The sequence below is a fragment of the Coregonus clupeaformis genome, chromosome 15, assembly GCF_020615455.1.
Source record: "Coregonus clupeaformis isolate EN_2021a chromosome 15, ASM2061545v1, whole genome shotgun sequence".
Taxonomy (NCBI): domain Eukaryota; kingdom Metazoa; phylum Chordata; class Actinopteri; order Salmoniformes; family Salmonidae; genus Coregonus; species Coregonus clupeaformis.
Window position 1 is genome coordinate 33692602 of NC_059206.1, and position 27319 is coordinate 33719920.

The 27319-nt window shown below is 44.3% G+C and overlaps 1 protein-coding gene across 1 annotated transcript; it reads right to left on the minus strand.

Moving 5' to 3' along the window:
• Positions 1-227: 227 nt before the first annotated feature.
• On the minus strand, positions 228-25368 carry LOC121583490 (RIMS-binding protein 2-like; the record flags this gene model as incomplete). Its single annotated transcript, XM_045225445.1, has 22 exons — positions 228-2288; positions 4614-4751; positions 5007-5078; positions 5185-5285; positions 5462-5639; positions 5844-6013; positions 6753-6758; positions 7227-7415; positions 7863-7968; positions 8277-8423; positions 8535-8690; positions 8799-9267; positions 9309-9598; positions 10045-10196; positions 11476-12291; positions 13567-13676; positions 13914-13993; positions 14282-14433; positions 15429-15633; positions 19111-19161; positions 22794-22898; positions 25282-25368. Coding segments are annotated over 22 exons (3978 nt in total), but the record flags the coding sequence as incomplete, so codon positions are not given.
• Positions 25369-27319: the final 1951 nt, after the last annotated feature.

A 27319-nucleotide genomic window follows, 5' to 3' on the forward strand; every position in this document is an offset into this window, starting at 1 on the left:
ACAGAGCAAGCACATAACCGCAGACTTAAACATCTTATCTTGAGGACACCATGGAGAATGCTTGTACTGTTTACAGTAAGAAGAAATCTCAATGCACTAAAAAAGGCAGTCTGAAAATCAAGTATAAACATTTAGAAATTATCTATAAATGGAGAAAAGTACAAAAGAGCAACAGGATAGACATTACACCCATTTACAAATGAATGATTTGGTGTTATGACTAACACCTTTTGACGAATGGATGCATAACGTTGGACAAATAATAAAATTGCCCGCTGAACATTTCATACATTCCTTTTTGGCAATCCATCATTTGATTTTCTCTCTTTTTTAATAAACATAGAAGAACCATGTAATCATTATACAGCAGGATATTACGCTTGACTCAGATATCTTAACTGATGGGCATTTACAGAACCTGTCTGATAGGTGTCTGTCTGACTTGCTTTCTCTCTCAGTACAACTCAAACATCTCCCCCTGTCAGAATAAAACACTGTCATTTTGAGTCATGGATTGACATATTGTCCATTATGATTATGTCCATCAAATTGTGGCTGTACAGCAACTGAAGTGATGTTAAACTATTACAGAATAGGATCATGGTTTATGAAAATGGGTTAATGTAGGGCTCTGAAAGGTGTCAAACATTTGCTAAAGGCTATGACAGCCTCTCCAGTTAATGGATCAGCTGGATGCATCCTAGCACTCATTTATCCCATAAGCCACATGACTACTGGTTTAGAGGTTGTAGGTACAGTATGTCGGTCATCCATCCGTTTCCCTTGACTTCAAAAATAGCCACAAGGTCTATAAGAGTGTAAACAAGTAAACGGTGCAGAATCTTGAGCACACCTAGACATCTTTACTGAAATGGCTGAGCGGGTAACATAACTGAATATCACACCGGCAATGTAGTTGGCAGCACACCACTAAGATCACATGACTCAACTACTTGTCCTCTTTAAAAATAAAAAAAGGATGCACAGACATGAATGCACACTGAGTACACAAACTCACACACATTGCCTACACCCTCAACACATCCATACACACCGAGAACTACTGCTTTTCCATTCATCAGACAAAACACACACCTTTGTGCAATTGGAAGGCAAACACAGAAGGTTGTCTTTAACTAGGCGTTTCATGACAGTTGGACAGCAATGAAACAAACAAACATCTATTTGTGATTTTTATCAAACAAAGCTGCAGAGATGCACTAGGGGTTCTTGGCAAAGACTGGTGTAAGTCTAAAAACAGCCTTGTTCAACCATAGAAAATGAGGAAAGTTATGCTAGAATTGCTTTCATAAAGGCCACTGAGATGGTTCAAACGTCTTATCCAATGTAGCTCCCTCTCCTTGCTGTAATGCCCTGTGGCCAACCACCCTATAGACTTCTAGGTTCTGTGAGTGATTCAACCCTTTGTCACCATCCTGTCTGTGATATATTGAACTGTTCAAAGCCTCTGTATTAGCAGCCAGCATTACTGACAGAATGCCATCAATAGTTGAATTGTTGCTCCAGTGTTTCAGGAGTATGGTCTGTCTCCTAGTATTGACATCTCACTATCACAACATTGATGTTTTTTGCCACGTCATGTCTGTTAGAACTTATAATTGCACAATTGCTATGGAAACCATCTAGAAACGTAAGATTTGTAACAAAAAATAATAGGCTACTCTTATGTTACCCTGCTTGAAACAAATGCACACAAATGCCTTATCAGCATCGTTCTGATCTCCATTTGATTAAAGAAAACAGCGGTAATAAAAATCCATGTCATGAAAATCCTAGTTTGTACTCCTTTTTTTTTCTCCACCTCAAATATATCACAGTTATACAGTATGTGTGAGCAAAGGTCTCATTGAATTTGGCACGAAGTACATGTAAGTATGTGTATTAATCATTAGAACATGTTGTATCACTGAATATATTAGATTAGGCTCACATATATTGTCCTGTAATACATACGCACACATGTTGCCATTGTAGTTGTGTGCCGTACGATCGGCTGATTTGATTGCATGTACTGTATGCGATGTACAGTGCTGGGCCCAGTATCTGTTCTGGGGTCAGCTGGGAACAGTTTATTTAACCGGAGAGAGTCTCTTGAGCAGTTTCTTCCCCTTGGAGAGCAGTCCTTTTTTCTTTTTGTTGTCTCGGAGGTCCCTGGGGCCCCTGGTGGGGCTGATGGGCCGCATGGTGCCTGGGGGACACAGGGGACCCACCATGGGGGATGCCACTCGGACAGGCGGGGCCGTGCTCTCTGTGGTATCCGTGGTTACCTGAAGAAAGATGCCATGGAGGGTGGTGGGGGGTAGGGGCAGGGCATTACAAAGAAAGCAGTGGTCCACTGTGGCCTACGCTCTCTCTGTCTGAGGTAGGACTAGTACACACAGTCTACAGTCAGCCTTGTGTCCCTCAATAACACTGTATCACCCCACTGTCACCTGAGTAGCCCTATCCATCTATAGTGACGCTATATATCCAATGGGACTTTAAAATACTTTGGGTTAAATAGAGTGAAGGGTTGGGTATGCCAAATATTTCCAGTCTAATTACATTTCCAACAATATTTGAATTTGATATGTTATGTGTGCTGACCTTGAGACTTCTCAGCATTAGCTGTCAATTTAGGCAAGTATGCAAACATAACTCTGTATAATAAAGAGAACAATGGCAATGCAGACCATTATACTTACTGTAGGTTTTCCACTAAATGTGTGTCAAATACCTATGTAACGTTTATGTTTCAAATAGGGCTGGTTTCCCGGACAAGGATTTAGCCTCACCCTGGACTAAAACGCATGCTCAATGAAAATTCGCCATTGGAATAGGTTTTTAGTTCAGGACTAGTGTCTGGGAAACCAGCCCATAATGTTTATAAAAGTGGTTCAGAATAAGGATGAGGTATTGCCTTTTGGGCTATTATTGAAACCATTCATTATACCTCCCTGTCGGGACTGAAGACATTGGTGGCGCTGCTGAGGTTTCACACATACAAACACTGAGGAGGAAGCCATCAAACATAGAGCACGACATCGCAACACCACAGATTCTGATAGGTCCATCGATCGTGAGGGACACACACACAGTAATATACAACACTCAGGGAGACAACTGTAGATACCATCCCTCTTGCCTAATGCACTGGGCTGGCAACATAACAAAGTATGGTATGCTATCATATAGTTAATCTAGGACCTTTAAAATGGTCTCACAAAGTTAAAGAGGAATCATAACTTTGAATCAAATGGGGATTTGCAGCTCCCATTAGTAATGGTTTATCAACAACTACAGATATAGGGAACTTTTAAGTTTGCAAAATAGAGCACTATCTCACCGATAAGTAGCAGTCCACTACTTTGCAAGCATTAAATCACTCCAATAAATTGTTACAAAAGATAACTTTGTAACAATGTCTAATTTATGCTGGAAATTAGCCTTCTGGTTACACTAAAAAGTAAGGGGAAGCACTTTCCTCATTACGCCAACTAGTATGTAAAACTTTAATGTGCAAGCATGAATAACCATAACCTATAAACTTGTGAATGTGTAAGCAGAATGTTTACTGGCTACAAATAAACCATTTAACATAAGTGTAATCACAATGCCCAGCATTAGATCTGTCAGACTGGTATCTCTAGTTGCTCACATACTGTACAAGGCAGACAGAGCCATTTATGATGTGAAATGAACAATCTTCTTCTGTTTGTATTTGCCAAGCAGGTGAGGGAAAAAAGGAAATCAGATATGGTGACATTTCATTTTTAGTACAACCCACACCACGACTATGAGAACAGAAAAGAAAAATAACAATACTCACATGACCACAGGTCGCAAATGAAAATTATTGCTGCTTTTATTGTTCCATGGTACCATTACAGTATGGATGTCTCACTGTGGCTGTTTATTCTTCTGGTTTAGATCAAACATGGCATATATATCAACTTTCATCAGTCCTGAAAAATATATATTTTTTGGAAGTGTGTTCAGTATACAAAAAGAAACAAAGCCTCTCCCAGGAAATACAGCAGTTGGGCCAATAAAGTCTACTATTATATAAAAGGTATCGAGTTTATTTTTGAAAAAGGCATGCTTTGCTATATTATCAACCCTACAGTTTACTCAAATCCTTTCTGTCCATTGGGAAACAACTGTTAGAAATCAGGAACGTTTCAGATGTGTTCATAAAGCACTTATTAATAGACACAAGATCCAGAGTTGGGTTTTGTGTTTCAGTGCAAAGAGGTTACCCAATGATCCTTCTATATTCCTGTGTAGGAATGACTTTAGCCTTTTTCAAAATCTCCACTCTCTTTTGTCACTGGTCTGTGAATATCACCCGCCCCGTACAGACACAGTTCAAGTGTTCTATCTCTCTGTCAACATCAGGCTTTGCTTCTTCCTTTCTAACACTCAGAAAGGTTTGACTGCGTTTGTCCCTTTCGCCGGCCGGGGCTAAGGTTTGTATAGTCACCACTGTCACTGTCACACATGGACAACACACACACACAGAACACAGACGGCAAGTGGAGAAAGCGAGGCGTAAATCAAGAGAGACGGAGGATGGATGGACAGAGGGCCTAGCGCTGAGAGCGGCGATGTACCCTTTTGGCCTCGGCCCGGTTGGCTGTCTCGTCCTGGGCGTAGCGGGATGGAGTGTCCGTCAGGTACACCTCCACGTCATCAGGCACTTCTTCCAGAAAGTTGGAGGGGACGAGGCCGCGGTGGCCATTGATTTCACCCTGCAGTGAGAGGAGAGGAGGGGGCAGTGGGGATGAGAACCATGACTAGACGCATTGAACTCTGGTGGTCAAACCTGAGGGAAAGAGCCCTCTCCTGGGCAAGAGGACATACTATGTGTATGAGCAGGCTGTTGATCCAATGGTATTTCTTAAAAATGCAGAACTAAAACATCTCTGACTTTTACAACCTTTGAATTGCCCTATGTAATAATACTACTAGTCACATCATGGAACCTAGAAAAGAGCCATACTCACATAGTAGAATCCATCTTCATCAATCTCTCCAAATACAGCGATGATGTCACCAGCACAGAAAGTCAACTCAGCCTATCAGGAAACAGATAGACAGAAACGTCATTAATATCCTTACAATGTCTGTCTATCTGGTTACAGTGTGTGTATGTATGTACAGTGTGTGTGTGTGTGTCAATACCGCCACATCCACGTTAGGGGAGCTCTCTCTGGGGTCATAATCGTAGAGGGCCACCATCCTCCTGGTGGCCTGGTGCTGGCGGAGGCCTCGTCTGTCCTGCCCTGTGAGAGGAAACAAGAGGGCACGCCAGGAGAAGAGGTGATATAGTGACAGATGTATGTGTGGTGTCATAGGGAGATATGAATGGGTACAGTCAAAATGGCTACCAGTCCACCCGTTATGGAATCATTGACTTGAATGAGGATGTCTATTCTACTCCTTCTAGTTCTGTGGTTACCTATTCCTACTTTATCCACTGGTGTGTTGAGCGGGAGGAAGCCCTGCTTGATGAGCTGGTCCATGGTCTCCTCATCCTCAGCCCTGATCTCTGACACCATGTTGCAGGGCAGGAGCCCCATCCTGCCTCCCCTGATCTCCCCTCGGTAGAAACCATCTGTGTCCTTATCACCATATACCTGGAACACAGAGAGAGAGAGAGCGAGAGACAGAAAGCAAGGGAGAGTGAGAGGGGAGGGAGAGAGAAAAATGGAACAAGAAAATAGTAATTGAAAGCAAAACGAAACAGACGGCAGAGGGATGGAAGGAAAAGTCTATTTCTATATTGTACCTCAAGCACAATACATCTCCTGGTATGGCCTAGCCCTGTGTGTGACACCCACCCTGATGATCTGGCCCTCTTTAAAGGGCAGTTCCTCATCTGCTGCGTCCGGGTTGGGAGACATCGACAGGGGGTCGTAGTCAAACAGAGCCACAAAGATCCGGAACGATTCTTCAGGTTCCGACTCATCGTAGTTAGGAGGGGAGCGACGTTCCCGGTCCCTGTATCCCTCTTAAACACGGGAGAGAAAGAGAACACATCCACCTGCATCTCAATTTAGGTCCACTAGGATCGACTACAGATGTAATGGGTCACAGTCTATGGCATTATTTTACTCTGACATCAAGTTACATTGATCCTAGATTCATATCTATAACATGAAAGAAACCATTTTTTTGCTGAATTTGGCCACTCAGTAGCACTGGTGTGTAGTAGTGAGGCATGTTGCGCATGCTGTTGTTCATGGAATGGAAGAAGGGAAGAGGCATATACAGACAGGTGTGTTGTTTACAAGTGATTTACAAGTGAGAGAGCCAAACCATGAAGGTGACTATACAGTCCTACATAATGTATTGAACTTGCCTCATCAAACCAACACTTAATTCTGTAGTGTGCAAGCAGAATTATGTGGTCAATCCATCAATTGGTCACATTATCAGCACAGAGACAAGAGTAAATAATGTAATAATGTAATGTACATCCATTTGACACCACATATGAGCTTATGGCCTTATCAGGTTACAGATGGATAGAGATTGTAGAGCAAGCCAGACATGATGGGTTACACAAACACACTATGATACACACACACACACAGAAACAAGCACATTTACTCCAATACTCTGAGTTAAGCATGCATACTGCTGAACCCTGAGGTAGTGGCACTGATTTGACTATTGTATTAGGCTCCACTAAAGTACGGTGGGCCTACAGTTTGTCCAAAGAAAACTCTGTCTTTCCTTTAGTTGACCCCTTGCTTAGAAATGATAAAATAAGATCAAGCCATCAGCATATTAAAACAAATGAAAGCCCAAACAAACAAATTAGTATGTATTTCTATGTAAGATGTAGTAGGATCATTTTAGTACAACTTTCTGTAACAGTCATTGAGTTTGCTCAGCAAGGACAACCATGCTATATAATTCTTCAAAGACCCTGACTCCTTCCACCCAGTCATGCATAGCAACCCCAGTAAAGGTGTGGTGGGTGTGGTTAGATTGAGAGGGGGAAGGGTTTAGCAGGCATCTGATGGAATTCAGTGCAAGGGAGGGAGGGGAGAAGCATTCTCTGAGCAGCAGTCATTCCAATCCACAACAGTGGGCAGCCATCTTGGGCCCAGTGTGGCTCAGCGAGCTGCTATATTGGTGCAGTGTAGTGGATCATGCTAGGTGTTCTGAGACATGTTAAGGCACTCGTTGGTGTCACTACTCTTCTCTCCACTAGCACTGGTGGCTTTTGGCTGTGCTTTGGTGAAGGAGCGAGGGAGAAACTGCAGCATTACCATTATAGGGAGGCTTGGCACCTGTGGGGCATCGGCGGGGCGACCACGTCCTGTGCCGTGCTACACTGCCATAGTAAACATCCTCCGTGACGGGGGTGAGGTTCCCATCACTGTTACTCTCTGTGGTTATCTCTACAGGAAACACCAATCAGACGATGGTGGTTAAAGCGCGCAGGCTACTCATTGGTTGGTTGGTTTGGAGGTCTATTCCTGGCATAACCTTTGATAATCCTAACATATCGCTGGCCATAAACAGAGAGATCAAAAGCAGTTTTTAATCATTGGAATATTGATCTACATTTGATATTGTGAAATATGCGTCTGTGTACCTAGTCACCGTAGCAGCCAGGGAACTTTCTAGTAGCTGATAATACTGTACATTGACTGATGTCTATAAGTAAGCTGTCAGTACTGTGAAGGCATGAGCATGGTTCAAAGACACAGAGGTGATCTGTACACAGAGAAGCTCATGGTGGATTAAAACAGAAAGCAGAACATCTACTAGGGCACAGAGAACATCAAAGCACAAAAACACTACGACTCCCAGAGTCCTCTCTGGGGTCATGTGATCCGACTGACCAATGGAGGGCACCATAAGAGGGCGTCTCTGGGGCTGCGGACCGTCCCTGGGTGTTCTTCTCCCCGTCTCCCGATCCAGCCGACCCCCAGAGCGGGTGTTCCCAATCTTAAAAAGATCACACATTAAAAAAACGTCTTAATATTCCCACAACTAACAAAATTGACTTCCAATGACATTGCTCCAAATAAATGAGAATGTGAAGGTCAACCAATCAAACAAGACAGAGGAAGTATCCTGCTGTAGACACATGGCTGGACACAGGAGCCATATCATCCAACAGTGATAAAGGGGTTTGCATGCTTGCTTGTTTCTATTGCACGAGTGGTAATCAGAACCAAATCAGTTACTCAATTTCAAAATTTAACATTTCAATGTTAAGCTTTGATGAGAGACTATATGAGTGGTATTCCTACCTTTAGTGCATTGTGGGAGTTGCGTCGTCGTCCCTCCTCCAGCTGCATCTCAGAGTAGAGCTCCTCCTCATCCTCCTCCATGATGTCAGAAAGGTCAGAGCCCCGGCTGCTATCACTGTGGTACTCCTCACTGTGGCTGTAGTGAGCCTGACAGACACACACACACAAATCACACACACACACACACACACACACAAAGGTGTGAAATCATACTAGGATATCTAGCACCTGGACAAAACCTTTTTTATTCTGTCTTACCAGCCTGCCCAGCTCGGACCCTCTGAGGAACTCATCTACTGAGGCCCCCTGTCTCCTGCGGCTGCGACCATACCCTTCCTCATCCTCCTCTTCCTCGTCTGAGTTCTGTTGGTGGAAGGCCTGGCCCTGCTCATTGTAGACGACTCTCCTCTCCATCTAACCCAACCCATAGGCAGATGTTTGTAACTTAATTCAACAGACAAATTATCAGACTAGAGCTTTAACCAGGGCATCATGAATTGGCTTTATGTATGAATGACTCACTCTGCCACTCTCCGCAGCCACCCTCTGTGCTGCCTCGCGGGCGATGGCTTTGGCCATTTGGTCTGGGATGGGGGTGCCCCTGGGCTGGGGCAGGATCCTCTGGGGGGAGGGCGAGCGGTGGTTGGCAGAGAGGGGCGCCTCCAGGGTGTGCCCGTGCATGGGGGCAGGAGGAGGCTGGGCGGAGGGGGAGCAGGCAGGGTCCCAGGGCTGGCTGGGGACGCCCCCAAGGTGGACCACCTGCTCTTTGGCTTCCAGGTCTCTGGCACTTACTGGTCTCTGGTGGAGCTGGGGGGCGGGTGGGGCAGCAGTGGTAGGCGGTGCTGGGGCATTGTGTGGGGCGGATGAGGCTGGAGGTGCAGAGGCTGGGGCTGTGGGGGACCACCAGGGTGAGCGGGGTGAGGCTGTCGGTGAGGCTGGGGGACGGGATGAGGGGGCAGGGGTTGGAGGTGTGGCTGGGGCTGAGGACTGTGGTTAGGGAAGGGTTGTCTGTGAGGCAGGGGTGAGGGTGGCTGGGGGTGAGGCGGGGGTAGTTGGGGGTGGGGGAGGTGAGGCGACTGGAGATGGGGTGGGGGGGCGTGGGGGTGAGGTGGAGGGTGCCCTGCGTGTGGGTGTGGAAGGGACAGGGGGGCAGGATGAGGAGGAGGCAACAGTAGGTTGCTTGGAATGGGGGCAATGTGGGAGTCCTGGGACTCTCCCTGTGCTGATAACGTCCTGACGATGACCTCCCTGGCCTCCAGACACTGGATCCTGTTCAGCTCCACTGTCACATAGTCAGCCAGAGGGTACAACACTTCCGCTATCTGAGAGGAAACACAACACACATACCTCGGGTTGGACACTGTTGACATTCAATTCATTGTTGTGTTCCTTTCAACTGCTTTCCAATGGCATTGCTCTTAAATTCAGAGAAATGTCCACTAGTATTGACAGTTTGCCTAACACAGACCCTGTGCAACTCTACAAAAAGAGGATGTCCATTTTAATTCCATGTTCACCAGCAGAGGGAGTGAGTGTGCTCTGTAGGGTTTTCACAGGCCCTTGTATATAGCGAATACTAGCACTGACAGTGAGAGCTGTCTAGGTAGCACTGCTGAGCACTAAAGCCAGCCGTGATGCAATGACACAATTACACACACATATCACATACTCTGACACTCTGTAGTTCACTCACTCTCAAATACTTCGTTGTCACTTGGGGTATACCCTTACTCACCTTCTGTCCTTTGGCACACAGTTACTGACTCACCCTCTGTCCTTTAGTGCAGACTGCGTATCCGATGACGCTGGCTCCATTGGAGGTTCCAGTGGGTGAGAGGATAGGGGGCTTCCAGCGCACCTGCAGGACCCCCGGGGCATGGCCACACTGCACCTGCACCTCCTGAGGGGGTAATGGGGGGCCTGGAGGGGGGACGACACATTAGATACTACCTAAATAGGTTATACACACACAAACAGGGAAGGAGTGGAGGTGAGTGGAGCATTCATGAGTGCTGTTAACTTGTTTCATCTCTTTTTTGTTGTGAAATTACATGATTGCGACAAGTCTGTGATACACAAATCCCCCTTTCCCTTTTCCACTGTTGGTTGCATACACCTCAGCAATCACCATGTAATATCCGCTCAAAATTGTGTCTATTATTTTTAGAGTGAGTCTTAAATGCATGAAACGTCTTCTCTGATTAATATCAAACTCTTTAGCTTTGTAATCAGTCTAATCACAGTCTAATGTATTTATCCATATAGTATTTGAAAGCTATTTGGAATGTTGTTTGCCATGTATTGTATGATGAAAGAGTGAAAGTAGATGGCTGAAAGGAACAAAGGGAGGCCCAAGGCCACCTGAAAACATTACTGTGTGTGTGTGTGTGAATGTGCTTATGTGCGTGTGTGTCCGTCTGTATAGTCTGTCTATGTGTGTGTGTGTGTGTGTGTGTGTGTGTGTGTGTGTGTGTGTGTGTGTGTGTCTTGTGTGTGAAAGGCGTCAGTGTGAGTTGAATGAGTACAGCCTGTTCTTTCCTGGTTCACTAGATACATCATGCAGGACATCACAGTGATGTCACCACTCAGGCAGAGGGAAATGCACACGGATACTGATGTGGTAATTTCAGTGAAGGATAGAGTGGGTGGGAGTTACTTCAGAAGCTTTAGGATGCATCCCAAATGGCACCCCATTTCCTATATAGTCAACTACTTTTGACCAAGGCTCTGTTCAAAAGTAGTGCACTATATAAGGAATATGGTGCCATTTGGGATGTAACTTTCATCTATAATGTATATTAGCATTGAGCCAAAGGGAGGGAAAAGCTGAGGAAGTTACTCATGATAGTTTCTTAGGTTTTAAAGTGCTGTTAGCTTGTTTTCATTCAATGTGTCAGTTGCTCATGCCAATTAAAAGCTACTTCCTACTTTTCCCAAAACCACCATAACCCAACTGGTCTTCATTCTGACCTGATCTGGAATATGGTCCTGGACCTGGACAAAACATAACAGACATACATAGCACGGGTAAGGACACGAGTCATCTATATATCTTACCTTAACGGTCTATGTCTAACAAATAACCCAATGGACTTTTATCCAAACTTTCTATAAAACATTATAGATGACAGAATAACAAATATATGTATATGGGCAACAGAAACACTTAGACTTAATAAAAGAGCAAACCGGGCCTCACCAGCAGCTTGTGTGCAGAACTCCACAGCAGCCTCCTTCTTCTCCCTCTGCTCCATGAGCAGTTGCCATGGCACCTGGTGTGGCCGGGCCACCACCCTCACCTTGTATACTGTCATGGCCTTGAGGTTAACAAAGCGCAGCCTGTACCTCCCCGGCTTCACCACCGCATGCTCCGCCCCGTCCAGGAACACTGTGTGCCCATAGTTACTGTTGCTGGGCAACCAGGAGAGCTCGGCTGAGTCGCGCAGGATGTCGTCCACACGCAGTCTGTACGGCGCCACCACCACGTTGGCTCCCACCATCAGGGTGCAGCGCAGCTCGTCCGACAGGCCCCTGTCTGTCACACTCTGTACGGACACGCGGTGCGTATAGGTGTCCAGATCCAGCTTCTCCAACAACGACTTGGTCCTGCCGCCGTAGGGTACGCTGGCACGCACCTCGCCATCCACCAGCACGTTGTAGCAGCTGATGTTTCCCCAGCCCAGAGGCACCATGGGTGTCTCCCAGGCCACAATGACGCTACGGGCCAACTGCTTGATCAGGGTGATCTTCCGGGGGTAAGGCACAATGTCATCGACCAGATCCTCAGGGTCCAGGGGCCCTGTGCCGTTGCTGCAGGGGCCCAGGGGGTTGGTGGAACCCAGTAGCCCATCCTGAGGGGCCCCTCCATCCACCCCCATCAGGCCAAGGGTGGTATGGTCCAGAGAGCCCTGGTCTTCCTCTATGTCCCCTGGCTGGAGGGATGGTTTCTCCTTGTCTTGGACAAACTCCACAAAGTTGGACGGGACCAGCCCTCGCTGGCCGTCCAGTAGCTCCCCTGGAGCACACAGAGACAGACAGAGAGAGATACTTACTTTATTATCAACAAAATACAAACCCACAACCCTCTCTCTTCTGCAAATTCCTCTACAAATCTTGTCCCCAAACATGTTATTCCATGAAAAAGTACCTTTAGTATGTATAAAGGAATGTATATTTATATGGCAATGAGGTATGTAAAGAAGGTATCAAAAGAGTTAAGCAGAATATGGATATTTCTGTAATGTAATACCACTCAGGATTCGCTGGCTGTGAAGATTTAATTGCGTGATTATTCAGTCAGACACAGTAACACCTTCCAGGAACCCTGTTCTGTTCTGTTCTGACACACAGTAGCCTGACGATAGACACCATTCACACATGGCCGTCTCAGGGGGAATCTATGGCACGCTCAAGCCTTTAATGATGCCTGCTGCAAATGTTAACATCAGCTAAAAATAGACCATCTCATTAGTGAAAAAAGAGAAAGGACAATAATAACGAGAGCTCTCGTGACTCAATGGAAGTGTGATCTATTTTCCCAGGACGACATGAGTGGGAAGAGAGACCCTGTGGTGCTGGTAGGGACTGTTCTCTCGGATCAGACAGAGAAGGAAGGATAGGGTTATGATGCCATCATCACTTTCTCCAGGAAGTACGGGGGGTTAAAAACCTATTCCTGCACAGTGGATGGAACTAAGGGTGCGTCTGAAATGGCACCCAATTCACTATAACCACCAACCAACTGTAGCTCTCCGTCCGCAGGGGAATATGTCTGTGATTAATCAGGCCTTGCTGGATTAGCCGTCGAGCTACAGTGCTCAGGTTGCATCTTGACAACAGCTTGGTCTGAGCCCCTGTATCCCTGTGGTAAATACAAACCTCTTCCTCCTCCATGCAGCCAGCCAGGTATTCTCACCCACCACCACCAACACCACCGCCCATGGCTGCAAGTGATGACTCACCAAAGCTGCTGAAGCAGGCTGAAGTCTGGGCCAGGGATGCTAGGAGGATTAGCGTAGCCGTGGATGAAAAAGCCTTCATAATTCTAATGAGATTAGATGCAGGCCCTGTTGATACTGATGCCAGTGGTGAAGTGTGTGCGTGGAATGTGTGTAGGACATTTACATTTCAGCCATTTAGCAGACGCTCTAATCCAGAGTGACTTAGTTAGTGCATTCGTCTTAAGATAGCTAGGTGAGACAACCACATATCACAGTTGTAGTAAGTACATTTGCCCTCAATAAAGAAGTTAGCAGCAAAGTCAAAGTAGTAGCCCTGGATTCACTCTCACCTTCGTAGAAGCCGTCGTCGTCCATGGTGCCATACACGTACAGGTACTTCCCAGCCACCAGGGGGAGCTCTGCCTCTGGATGCTCATTTGGTCCATCGTAAGGATTGTAACTACACAACAAGAGAGAGGAGGGTGTTCAACATATTGATGTGCTCCTGACTACAAGATATACTACAAGATTTTTATGGCGAAAAGAGTGCTTCCGATGTGCAGGTTGAGGTACTCGGTGATCTAACTCTGGTCCAGGGTGTAACGTGCGGCTTGCTGACACTGACATTACGCCCTAGACCAGAGCCATATTTGATCCAGTTGTCCCAGGTGTTGTGAGACAGACTGAATAGTCCCACCTGTAGCGGGCAGTGCAGAGACGGACCGTGCCGGTGTAGCGAGGCTTGGACCTGGGCGCAGGGCTGACCTCATCCTCCATCTGCAGAAACACAGGGGCAGAGGAGTAATTACAGAGTTGCATCTAAATACTTCAACCCTTATACTCTCTAGTTCTACTTCTCTGACAGTTGCCACAGGAGAGTCATGTTGCTGTCCGGTGCTAAACCCATAGGTTTTACAGCTATAGCTCAGCTGACTGCTATCGTGTGCTATTATACAGCTGTTCCATGAATAGCCCATCTGTTGATAATAGCAAAGATAAAGCACCCTCACGCTTTTGCATTGTGACTTTGTCTCTGTATGAGAAGAGAAGAGAGGCGGTACCCACCTCTGAGGGGGTCGCCCGTCGTGGGCTGCTGGGGCAGCTCGTTGTCACGGCGGTGGGATTGACAGATAGCAGCTCCGGCCTGTCTCTGTCTACAATCTGCAGTGGACGGAGGAACTTGGATATCAGCTGAGTGTTTGCCGAGCTCTCATTGCCTGGGAAACGTCAATTTCCACACCAAATAAAGAGCATCTGGCATCCCTTCTGCTCTCATTCATGGTACAGCTATTGATTTCCTGTTCAGGGGAGTAGACAGCAAACACACTACAGTATATGGCCAGGACCTGGCTGTGCTCTTTATGCCTGACACATCTGCAATGCATTTCCCTGATGCTTAACACTCTCTAAAGACACAGCTGACAGGGACCAGGGCACAGCCATCACAGAGTTCTCGTAGACACACCCCTACACGACGCCAAGCCTAGGTAATTTCACATTTTAGACAAAAATATGGAATTAAAATTCTTGGTGGTTGGATTTGGTTCATCATGGTACCAGATTACAACCGTACAGTAGCATTTTCACTGCAGTAAAGTGAGTAGAGGATATCTAGAGCAGTATCTCAGAGCCTTCTAATCTATGGTATCTGCATTACTGATTCTGCTGAATGTATTAGCTGGCAGGTTATAGTATGTGGGGTTAGAATACTAATGTGTTGGCTCTCATTAGCAGATGTCATATATCAGCCCTCTGATCAATGAGCTGTGTTATTGATCATGAATATAGCAGCATTTCCTCAATTTCCACAGTGGTTCAGACTGGCCTACCACTGAGATGGGCTGAAGAGAGAAGCAGGTCCTCACTCTGACTCACACCAACCAGTTTAGCTGCCAATTTTCCCTCTCTATCTCCCACTCTCCCAACCTCACTCCTGTCGGCTTCTATTACTGTCTTGTTCCATTTTGAATTAATTAATTACCCAGGCATAATGACTGACAGAGCCTCATCTGGAGCACGAACAAGGGTGTGTACATGTGTACATACTTTCAGAACCGTCCATTGGTCTTGATTGATGAGATACACAGTTTGAATCAAATGCCAGATATGATGCATGTACTTTGACTCTCTAAAGCTAGGCACTTTTCTGCTTCATATTTATGTTTTCTGACAGCACAATGTTCTTACAGAGGGCAGGGCTGGGAGCTCTCACCTTTCCCTGCCTGGGCGGCCAGTCCGTTGAGGATTTGGGAGAGTTTACTTTCCGGGGAAAGGTGAATTTTGTGTTTGGAGAAAGACTCAGTGCTGAGGATGTCCACAGTATCCGCCTCAAGAAGGAAATCTTCCAGGCTATTGGACAATTGGCCAAACGGTTTAGTCTGTGACCTGCATTTCTGCTCCAGGTCGCGAACCTTGACCTTCCGTGGACAGGTATGTGATATAGAGGGGAGGAGAGAGAGAGACATAATCAATCAATGGAAGGTTTCTGTGTTCCTATGTAGCACATCTTTAGAAGGGAATACACTGTATTACATTTATATTTTAGTCATTTATCAGAAGCTCTTATCCAGAGCAACTTACATACATTTTCATACTGGTCCCCTGTGGGAATCAAACCCACAACCCTGACGTTGCAAGCGCCATGCTCCACCAAATGAGCCACAAGGGATCTATTACAAAGCAATGCATGTTTTATGTTAATAACATGTACATAATATACCTCTACATGGCTATGAGTTCAACTAGTCAATGGCTTAAATCCTTATCTGGTGCTGCAGATCGCAAGCCGAACCAATTACGGCACGGGATCCCAAAAGAGCCATTTCATATAAAAAACACTGACTGCCGAGTAATCAACGTATATGGAAGAAGAGGCTGTGCAACACTGATACACTTTGATAACCAAAGCCAAGCACTACGAAGAGTTAAGAGGCTTAGAAAAGTATATACTGTACATTAAAGACATTATCTAAGCAGCTCCGAGACGATGATTAGAGCCTTGAGTTAACAACCGTTGGGTTTTCTCTGAAAGCTACAAGGCTCAAACCCCATGGCCTGCTGGGTAAGAGATAAGACAAGCCAGGGTCCTACCCACGGGGAAAGTTGGTTTCACCCAGCGATAAAACTAGATGCTTCAGAGTCAGAACACTGGGCTGCAAGATGGGCTGAGATACAGTAACTGAGGATGAATGAACAGCCATCGGGGAGCCACTACTTTGTTCTGCTTCGTTTTCAAATGGAAACAAGGAAATCAAATGTGCTTTGATGTTACAAAACATCTGGGAGGCGTACCAAATGGCACCCTATTCCCTACTACTATACAGTGCACTACCTTTGACCAGAGCCCTAAAGGCCCTGGTCATAAGTAGTGCAATATATAGGGAATAGGGTACCATTTGGGTCGTAACTTTGGACTGCAGTACAGAGGAGGCAGAAGAGGATCTATAGTGTGATCCAGTACCAACACGGGGCTCTGTTCATATAATTCAATCTAATTCAATATTAGTATATGTATGATTGCCTAATTACCATAACATATGCACTGATGTGAATTAGAGCCCAAGTGATTCACTGAGACGATTTAAAGGCTATAGGAAGGATGTGACCATGGAGATGATGAACACTGGGTATCTACAGTTGAAGTCGGAAGTTTACATACACCTTAGCCAAATACATTTAAACTCAGTTTCTCACAATTCCTGACATTTAATCCTAGTAAAAATTCCCTGTTTTAGGTCAGTTAGGATCACCACTTTATTTTAAGAATGTGAAATGTCAGCATAATAGTAGAGAGAATTATTTATTTCAGCTTTTAATTCTTTCATCACATTCCCAGTGGGTCAGAAGTTTACATACACTCAATTAGTATTTGGTAGCATTGCCTTTAAATTGTTTAACTTGGGTCAAATGTTTCGGGTAGCCTTCCACAAGCTTCCACAAGCTTCCCACAATAGGTTGGAATTTTGGCCCATTCCTCCTGACAGAGCTGGTGTAACTGAGTCAGGTTTGTAGGCCTCCTTGCTCGCACACGCTTTTTCCTCCAAACATAACGATGGTCATTATGGCCAAACAGTTATATTTTTGTTTCATCAGACAAGAGGAAATTTCTCCAAAACGTACGATATTTGTCCCCATGTGCAGTTGTAAACCGTAGTCTGGCTTTTTATGGCAGTTTTGGAGCAGTGGCTTCTTCCTTGCTGAGTGGCCTTTCAGGTTATGTCGATATAGGACTTGTTTTACTGTGGATATAGATACGTTTGTACCTGTTTCCTCCAGCAACTTCACAAGGTCCTTTGCTGTTGTTCTGGGATAGATTTGCACTTTTTGCACCAAAGTACATTCATCTCTAGGAGACATAACGCGTCTCCTTCCTGAGCGGTATGACGGCTGCGTGGTCCCATGGCGTTTATACTTGCGTACCATTGTTTGTACAGATGAATGTGGTACCTTCCGGCGTTTGGAAATTGCTCCCAAGGATGAACCAGATTTGTGGCGGTCTACAATTTTTTTTCTGAGGTCTTGGCTGATTTCTTTTGATTTTCCCATGATGTCAAGCAAAGAGGCACTGAGTTTGAAGGTAGGCCTTGAAATACATCCACAGGTACACCTCCAATTGACTCAAATGATGTCAATTAGCCTATTAGAAGCTTCTAAAGCCATGACATCATTTTCTGGAATTTTCCAAGCTGTTAAAGGCACAGTCAACTTAGTGTATGTATTCTTCTGACCCACTGGAATTGTGATACAGTGAATTATAAGTGAAATAATCGGTCTGTAAACAATTGTTGGAAAAAGTACTTGTGTCATGCACAAAGTAGATGTCCTAACCGACTTGCCAAAACAATAGTTTGTTAACAAAAAATGTGTGGAGTGGTTGAAAAACGAGTTTTAATGACTTCAACCTAAGTGTATGTAAACTTCCGACTTCAACTGCAGATGTTTCAGGGTGGGAAACATAAATACCTGCATTCTGTCCAAATGGTTCTGTTCAGACACAAAATAAAAACATAGAAACACACAATGACATTGAATAAAGATGAAAGAAAACAAACACCCAAATCAAACTGTTACATCGTATGCAATCAATGCATACATAATACAGTAATCAATGCAAAATCATGTAAATAAATGAGAAAAAAAAACCATTACAAAACAAGTAGGTACGAAGAGTCCCCTATGGGGAATATCATCTACAATGAGTATTCTAAAAGAAAACACCCCAAATAATAACCAAGACAGTGCTGAAAACCAGAAATTATGGAAACGAACATTATGCACGTCCCTAGTTAATCTTAGAGCCATCTCCTCTCTGGGTTAACTCGCATTAATGCAGTAACTGAGCATGCTGTTGGAGTTCTCTGTGCACAGTGCCAGTCCTAATGCAACTCCTCTGCACTGTAGATATTCCATCTTCTGGATGGTTGCCCCCTGAACTCATGTTGATTTTTCTGTAAAAGAGGTTTCTCCAGATCCATTATTGCCGTGGCTGGGATGAGAGCTTCTGAGCTTAGTCTGAGCAACGGCAGTGTTGAGCGGTCTAACTGAGTCGTAATGGAGAGAGTTATGGGCAGGATGAGGTTTTGCTGACCCAACTCTCTGTGTATTCCATGCTCATCAGTACTTAACTCCCCACTCAACAAAAGCCTCAAAAAGCAATACAAATACAGTATAGAGTATCATTTGGGATTAACCAGGTTTACCTCAAACTCTTGTTTTTCATGAAAGGCAATACGGATTTGGTGGAATTAAAACAATGCAATTTAGGTATTTTCATATGCATCAATGTTTCTTGCATACACAAACAAAACCACATGTCTCAGTCAATTGACAGCCATTTTGAAAACAGCCACGGAAGCCATCCTCACTTTGCCAATCGGACCTCCATGTCCACTTACCTCTAACAGGTGGACCGCACCCTCATGCTCTCTCTCAGCTTCAACCTGAGCCTAGAGAACACAGACACACAGACATATAGGACCTGCAGGTGACACAGTGAGCACTGCACATTCTCTCTCTGTCAGTGCTACATCAAGCATACAATTGACACAGCTCTTGGTACACTGCAGACGTAGAAGAGACAGTCTGAGTTGAACAACAACTCAAGAGGAACTGTCAGTGCTAGATCAGACACATGCAGAACCCTCAGTGGTGTCAGCTCTGCACAGCATGAGCAGGTGAAATAGTCTTAAAGAGACTGGTTTACTGACTACAGTAAAAAGGCAGTTAATGCCTCACAGCTGTGGGGTATCTGAGGACAGTGGAGACTGGGCGAAATGGAGGGGGTGCTATGACTTCTAATTTAAAAACCTGCAACTGAGGTGCATCAGAAAAGCCTCATAATATCAAGCTGTTTCATCCAGATTGGCTTTGATATCGAGAAGGACAAAATGCTGTTCTACTCCAGTGATATATCATCTGTGCAATTGCTAATTGAATGAAATCACAGCACAATACATTAGGTAAAGGACAAAACAGACAAAGGACGAGGCCTCAAATGAGGACGCTGCGGCAGATGCATACAAACACACCGATTGAAACACAGATAGGTGTGCACACACACAAACACACAGCAATACTCAAAAGCAAACATCCTCGTTCAACTCTCAATAACACACACACACACACACACAAACACGCACACACACATTCTCTCTCTGTCTCCCTAAACTGAAGTGCTTGGTTAACTTTAGGCGGTGTCTCTGGGGAGTAAGATCTGCGCTGTGCTTGCTATCTGCTCGAATTGCTGTGTGTCTGTCACGGCTCCTCTCTAAACAAAACACACAGGGATTCACACAGCTCTCTAGGAGCTCAGATTACTGCTGCCATTACAGACAGACAGACACACAATCACAGGAGACTACTTATTATATGGCCCCTTTAACTTTCCCATCACATTTCATATCCACACTAGGACTATGGTAGAATGTTGTTGTTTTTCATGGGTCATGAGTTACAGTGTTTGGGGGAACATTGCATAATAGTTGCACGATACTAGTCTCTCTAATCAATGCACACATACTTGACCACTGTTACCATGATACATTGTCTTTAGTGACCACTGTGGTGATTTTAGATTTTTTATGTATTTAATTTAGTTTAAAAAATGTAGGGGGTAGATCAGCTTTAATATTTCAGATAGATTGTAACTTCCATCAATGTAATTGTCTGCATCACTTCCAGTCCCCCATATGTTTTTTTTTCGCGCAAATATACATATACATATATATATATATATATATATATATATATATATATATACATATATACATACATACATACATACATACATACATACATACATACATACATACATATATATATATATACATATATACATACACACATACATATACACACACATACACACACACACATACACACACATATACAGTGGGGAGAACAAGTATTTGATACACTGCCGATTTTGCAGGTTTTCCTACTTACAAAGCATGTAAAGGTCTGTAATTTTTATCAAAGGTACACTTCAACTGTGAGAGACGGAATCTAAAACAAAAATCCAGAAAATCACATTGTATGATTTTTAAGTAATTAATTTGCATTTTATTGCATGACATAAGTATTTGATCACCTACCAACCACTAAGAATTCCGGCTCTCACAGACCTGTTAGTTTTTCTTTAAGAAGCCCTCCTGTTCTCCACTCATTACCTGTATTAACTGCACCTGTTTGAATTCGTTACCTGTATAAAAGACACCTGTCCACACACTCAATCAAACAGACTCCAACCTCTCCACAATGGCCAAGACCAGAGAGCTGTGTAAGGACATCAGGGATAAAATTGTAGACCTGCACAACGCTGGGATGGGCTACAGGACAATAGGCAAGCAGCTTGGTGAGAAGGCAACAACTGTTGGCGCAATTATTAGAAAATGGAAGAAGTTCAAGATGACGGTCAATCACACTCGGTCTGGGGCTCCATGCAAGATCTCACCTCGTGGGGCATCAATGATCATGAGGAAGGTGAGGGATCAGCCCAGAACTACACGGCAGGACCTGGTCAATGACCTGAAGAGAGCTGGGACCACAGTCTCAAAGAAAACCATTAGTAACACACTACGCCGTCATGGATTAAAATCCTGCAGCGCACGCAAGGTCCCCCTGCTCAAGCCAGCACATGTCCAGGCCCGTCTGAAGTTTGCCAATGACCATCTGGATGATCCAGAGAAGGTCATTTACATTTTAGTCATTTAGCAGACGCTCTTATCCAGGGCGACTTACAGTATTGAGAGGAGGATGGATGGGGCCATGTATCGCGAGATCTTGGCCAACAACCTCCTTCCCTCAGTAAGAGCATTGAAGATGGGTCGTGGCTGGGTCTTCAAGCATGACAACGACCCGAAACGCACAGCCAGGGCAACTAAGGAGTGGCTCCGTAAGAAGCATCTCAAGGTCCTGGAGTGGCCTAGCCAGTCTCCAGACCTGAACCCAATAGAAAATCTTTGGAGGGAGCTGAAAGTCCGTATTGCCCAGTCCGTATTGCCCAGCGACAGCCCCGAAACCTGAAGGATCTAGAGAAGGTCTGTATGGAGGAGTGGGCCAAAATCCCTGCTGCAGTGTGTGCAAACCTGGTCAAGACCTACAGGAAACGTATGATCTCTGTAATTGCAAACAAAGGTTTTTGTACCAAATATTAAGTTCTGCTTTTCTGATGTATCAAATACTTATGTCATGCAATAAAATGCAAATTCATTACTTAAAAATCATACAATGTGATTTTCTGGATTTTTATTTTAGATTCCGTCTCTCACAGTTGAAGTGTACCTATTATAAAAATTACAGACCTCTACATGCTTTATAAGTAGGAAAACCTGCAAAATCGGCAGTGTATCAAATACTTGTTCTCCCCACTGTATATACATACATACACACACACATATCCTTTTTAAAATTATATTTCCCTTCATTACTTTCCAACCCTATCACCCCTTCCCCAATTGGAGTAAACTAGTGAACAACAACTCTTAGGCCTCTACTTCCATCCCATACATACTATATACATTTTATGGACACAGTCAAATTCTACAATAATTATATTTTGTTTGTTTTTACTCCTGAACTTCCTCCAATCATTTTCATGATGTCCATCTGGTTTACTTCTATATGCCATATTTTTCTAACTGTGCTCTTTCACAAAAGCTCTCAACCTATAACCTATATACTTATTATGGACACAGTATGCTTTACATTAGTTATGTTGTTGTTGGGGCGGCAGGTAGCTTAGTGGTTAAGAGCGTTGTGCCAGTAACCGAAAGGTCGCTGGTTCTAATCCCCGAGCTGACTAGGTGAAAAATCTGTCGATGTGCCCTTGAGCAAGGCACTTAACCCTAATTGCTATGGATAAGAGTGTCTGCTAAATGACTAAAATGTTATTAGTTGTTGTTATTAGTCCCATCCTTCAGCTCCATTTAACACCATCCATATTGGATTTCTATTTGCCATATATTTTTCAACTGTACTGTGATGTTTTACAAAAGTTCAGAACCTTTCTATTCTCATGACCACTGTGGTGATGGTTGGAGTCTAGGGTCGGAGGCGCGGTGGGGTGTTATGGGCTTACCCTATGCAGAAGGTGGATATTCTGCTGCTTGGTGGTGAGGACAGCCAGGGCCTGCTCATGCTCTTCATCCAACTGCTGCCTCCTCTCAGCAGCCTCTCGCAAATGCTGGGGAGACCAGGTCACAAACAATGCGGTCAATACACGTTCATATGCTGGGGAGACCAGGTCACAAACAATGCAGTCAATACACGTTCATATGTTGGGGAGACCAGGTCACAAACAATGCAGTCAATACACGTTCATATGCTGGGGAGACCAGGTCACAAACAATGCAGTCAATACACGTTCATATGCTGGGGAGACCAGGTCACAAACAATGCAGTCAATACACATTCATATGCTGGGGAGACTGGGTCACAACACCATCAATACACGTTCATATGCTGGGGAGACCAGGTCACAACATGGTCAATACACGTTCATATGCTGGGGAGACTGGGTCACAACATGGTCAATACACGTTCATATGCTGGGGAGACTGGGTCACAACACGGTCAATACGCGTTCATATGCTGGGGAGACTGGGTCACAACATGGTCAATACACGTTCACATGCTGGGGAGACTGGGTCACAACATGGTCAATACACGTTCACATGCTGGGGACACCGGATCACAACCCATGATCATAGTGCGGTAACTATGCCTTGAAAATATCCAAATGGATCACGGAATGGTTACAACACAGTCCAAACACATTTACAGCACCCATAATACCAGTTGAACAATACATCAAAGGTAAAAGGCAAAAGTAAAAAGAAAGCTCTCGTTTTCCATTCAAACGGTATGAAGTTTGTCTACCTCTATTGACGCCATATCTAGTCCGTCTCACTGATTCCTGTGATCAATCAAATACACTGAGTGTACAAAACATTAGCTACACCTGCACCAGGCGCACCAGTTTGAGTGTGTCAAGAACTGCAATGCTGCTGGGTTTTTCACGCTCAGCAGATTCCTGTGTGTATCAAGAATGCTCCACCACCACCCAGACAACTTGAAACAACTGTGGGAAGCATTGGAGTCCACATGGGCCAGCATCCCTGTGGAATGCTTCCGACAGCTTGTAGAGTCCATGCCCAGACGAATCGAGGCTGTTCTGAGGGCAAAAGGGGGTGCAACTCAATATTAGGAAGGTGTTCCTAAAGTTTTGTACACTCAGTGTATAGTCACCCACTCCCAAATGAGTCATTATGACTGTATCTCCAGAGTTAAGAGCAGCTGCCACCGGTAGGAGTTGGAGTTAGGAACGTAAGATGTTTCTTGGAGCTTAAAAACATAAAGCAGCTTATAAACTCTGACATTCATCTTTTTCTCTCTGGAAGAAGGAAAGCCTCTTTCTCCCCAGAGATGCTCAGATGTGTCCTGAGCAGGCACTGCTTTGCATAATCACAGAGGAGTCTTAAGCTCTGCTAGAGACACAGGAGACTCCAGTGACTGAGGGACTGAGGGACTGTCACTAGGATCATTCTGTCAGATGCGGTTGTGGTCATTCAAAAGCTCCAAAATGGACTGGCCGATAGTCCTCTGGCTCTCATACACAGTGATCAGACAATAGCGTACAGCTAACTGATTCTCCTAACCATCGTCATCGTTATCGTCGCCATCATCATCCTCATCCACAGCAACAAAGATGCTACTTCTCTGTTTAAGACTCCACTTATTCAGATTAGCCAACTTTATGGCGCTATTATGTCAGTGAATATCTCTCTCTGAAAATGCTGAGGTATAGCACAATCTTGGTAACATGGTTATGCAATGGTGAAAAAGTACCAACTATTATCCCTGAAACATTGAGCACACTGGAAACTAAGGAGAATGCTCCACTTCGGGAAATCTCTCACTTATATTTTTTCATTCTCCCTTTTCAGAGTTTTTCTCTGCTTTCTCCATCCTCATCTCTCTCCATAATGTTCTCCAACATGCAATCTCCACATCCGTACAAATCAATAGGCAATGAGAAAGTAACACACACTTCTTTTCTTTTTTAGGAGCAGGAGTCAATTTTCTCAGATGGGTACATTTTTCTCTCAAATATAGCCACTCCTTACAAACAGACAATCAATATGGAATGGAGGGAAGCAGTGATTTGTAATGAGAGCATATTTCACACTGCTATGAGACTGCTGCTGATTGCTATTGGCATACAAGGGTCTAATGAAAAAAAGTTTCCTGCAAAACAAATGACAAAACTCATGACTTACACACTTTTATTGGGAAGAAAGATGTATTCTATAACTCATAGGATAGACTTTGTAGATAGATCCATTTGTCCAATCGGATTTTCAGAAAAGATTGATCTAGTGATCTAGCCTTACCTTAACCTAACCCAATCAGATTGCAAAGGCCTTATAGAACCCTGTCTATGATGTTTAATCCATATCTCATGATTGGCTGACAGAGCTTACTGTTGAGATGGAAGAACAGTAGCAGTGAATGTAGGAGAGCTAGGATGGATGGATGGACGGATGGACGGACAGACGGATTCTCACCTTGAGGACCTGCTCGAGGTTCTCCAGTTTGCCTTGGAGGCGTATATTCTCCTGTTGGGCTAAGTCTCTCTCCTGACTCACAGCACTTTAGGTGTGTCTGAGCTGCTCATAGTCTGACCTTACCTAGAGAAAAATAAAAGAAAGACAGAAATCAAGTAAGAGTAAGAGTGAGTCAGAGAGAAGAAAGATACACTACAGTGCCTTGCAAAAGTATTAATTCCCCTTGGCGTTTTTCCTGTTTTGTTGCATTACAAACAATAATTTAAATTGAGTCTTATTTGGATTTCATGTAATGGACATACACAAAATAGTCCAAATTGGTGAAGTGAAATGAAAAAAATACTTTTTTCAAATAATTCAAAAAAAATTAATAACGGAAAAGTGGTGCGTGCATATGTATTCACCCCCTTTGCTATGAAGCCCCTAAATAAGATCTGGTGCAGCCAATTACCTTCAGAAGTCACATAATTAGTTAAATAAAGTCCACCTGTGTGCAGTCTAAGTGTCATATGATCTGTCACGTGATCTCAGTATATAGAAACCTGTTCTGAAAAGCCCCAGAGTCTGCAACACCACTAAGCAAGGGGCACCACCAAGCAAGCGGCATCATGAAGACCAAGGAGCTCTCCAAACAGGTCAGGGACAAAGTTGTGGAGAAGTACAGATCAGGGTTGGGTTATGAAAAAATATCAGAAAACTTTGAACATCCCACGGAGCACCATTAAATCCATTATTAAAAAATGGAAAGAATATGGCACCACAACAAACCTGCCAAGAGAGGGCCGCCCACCAAAACACGGACCAGGCAAGGAGGGCATTAATCAGAGAGGCAACAAAGAGACCTAAGATAACCCTGAAGGAGCTGCAATGCTCCACAGCAGAGATTGGAGTATCTGTCCATAGGACCACTTTAAGCCGTACACTCCACAGAGCTGGGCTTTTACGGAAGAGCGGCCAGAAAAAAGCCATTGCTTGAAGAAGAAAATAAGCAAACAAGTTTGGTGTTCGCCAAAAGGCATGAGGGATACTCCCCAAACATATGGAAGAAGGTACTCTGGTCAGATAACATCAAAATTGAGCTTTTTGGCCATCAAGGAACGCTATGTCTGGCGCAAACCCAACACCTCTCATCACCCCGAGAACACCATCATGCCATCATGCTGTGGGGATGTTTTTCATCGGTAGGGACTGGGAAACTGGTCAAAATTGAAGGAATGATGGATGGCGCTAAATACAGGGAAATTCTTGAGGGAAACCTGTTTCAGTCTTCCAGAGATTTGAGACTGGGACGGAGGTTCACCTTCCAGCAGGACAATGACCCTAAGCATACTACTAAAGCAACACTCGAGTGGTTTAAGGGGAAACATTTAAATGTCTTGGAATGGCCTAGTCAAAGCCCGGACCTCAATCCAATTGAGAATATGTGGTATGATTTAAAGATTGCTGTACACCAGCAGAAACCATCCAACTTGAAGGAGCTGGAGCAGTTTTGCCTTGAAGAATGGACAAAAATCCCAGTGGCTAGATGTGCCAAGCTTATAGAGACATACCCCAAAGAGATTGCAGCTGTAATTGCTGCAAAAGGTGGCTCTACAAAGTATTGACTTTGGGGGGTTGAATAGTTATGCACGCTCAAGTTTTAGTTTTTTGTGTTATTTCTTGTTTGTTTCACAATAAAAAATATTTTGCATCTTCAAAGTGGTAGGCATGTTGTGTAAATCAAATGATACAAACCCCCAAAAAATCCATTTTAATTCCAGGTTGTAAGGCAACAAAATAGGAAAGATGCGAAGGGGTCTGAATACTTTCGCAAGCCACTGTACATGGCCAAAAGTATGTGGACACCCCTTCAAATTAGTGGATTTGGCTATTTAAGCTACACCTGTTGCTGACAGGTGTATAAAATTGAGCACACCCCCATGCAATCTCCATAGACAAACATTGGCAGTAGAATGGCCCGTACTGAAGCACTCAGTGACTTTCAACTTGGCACCGTCATAGAATGCCACCTTTCCAACAAGTCAGTTCATCACATTTC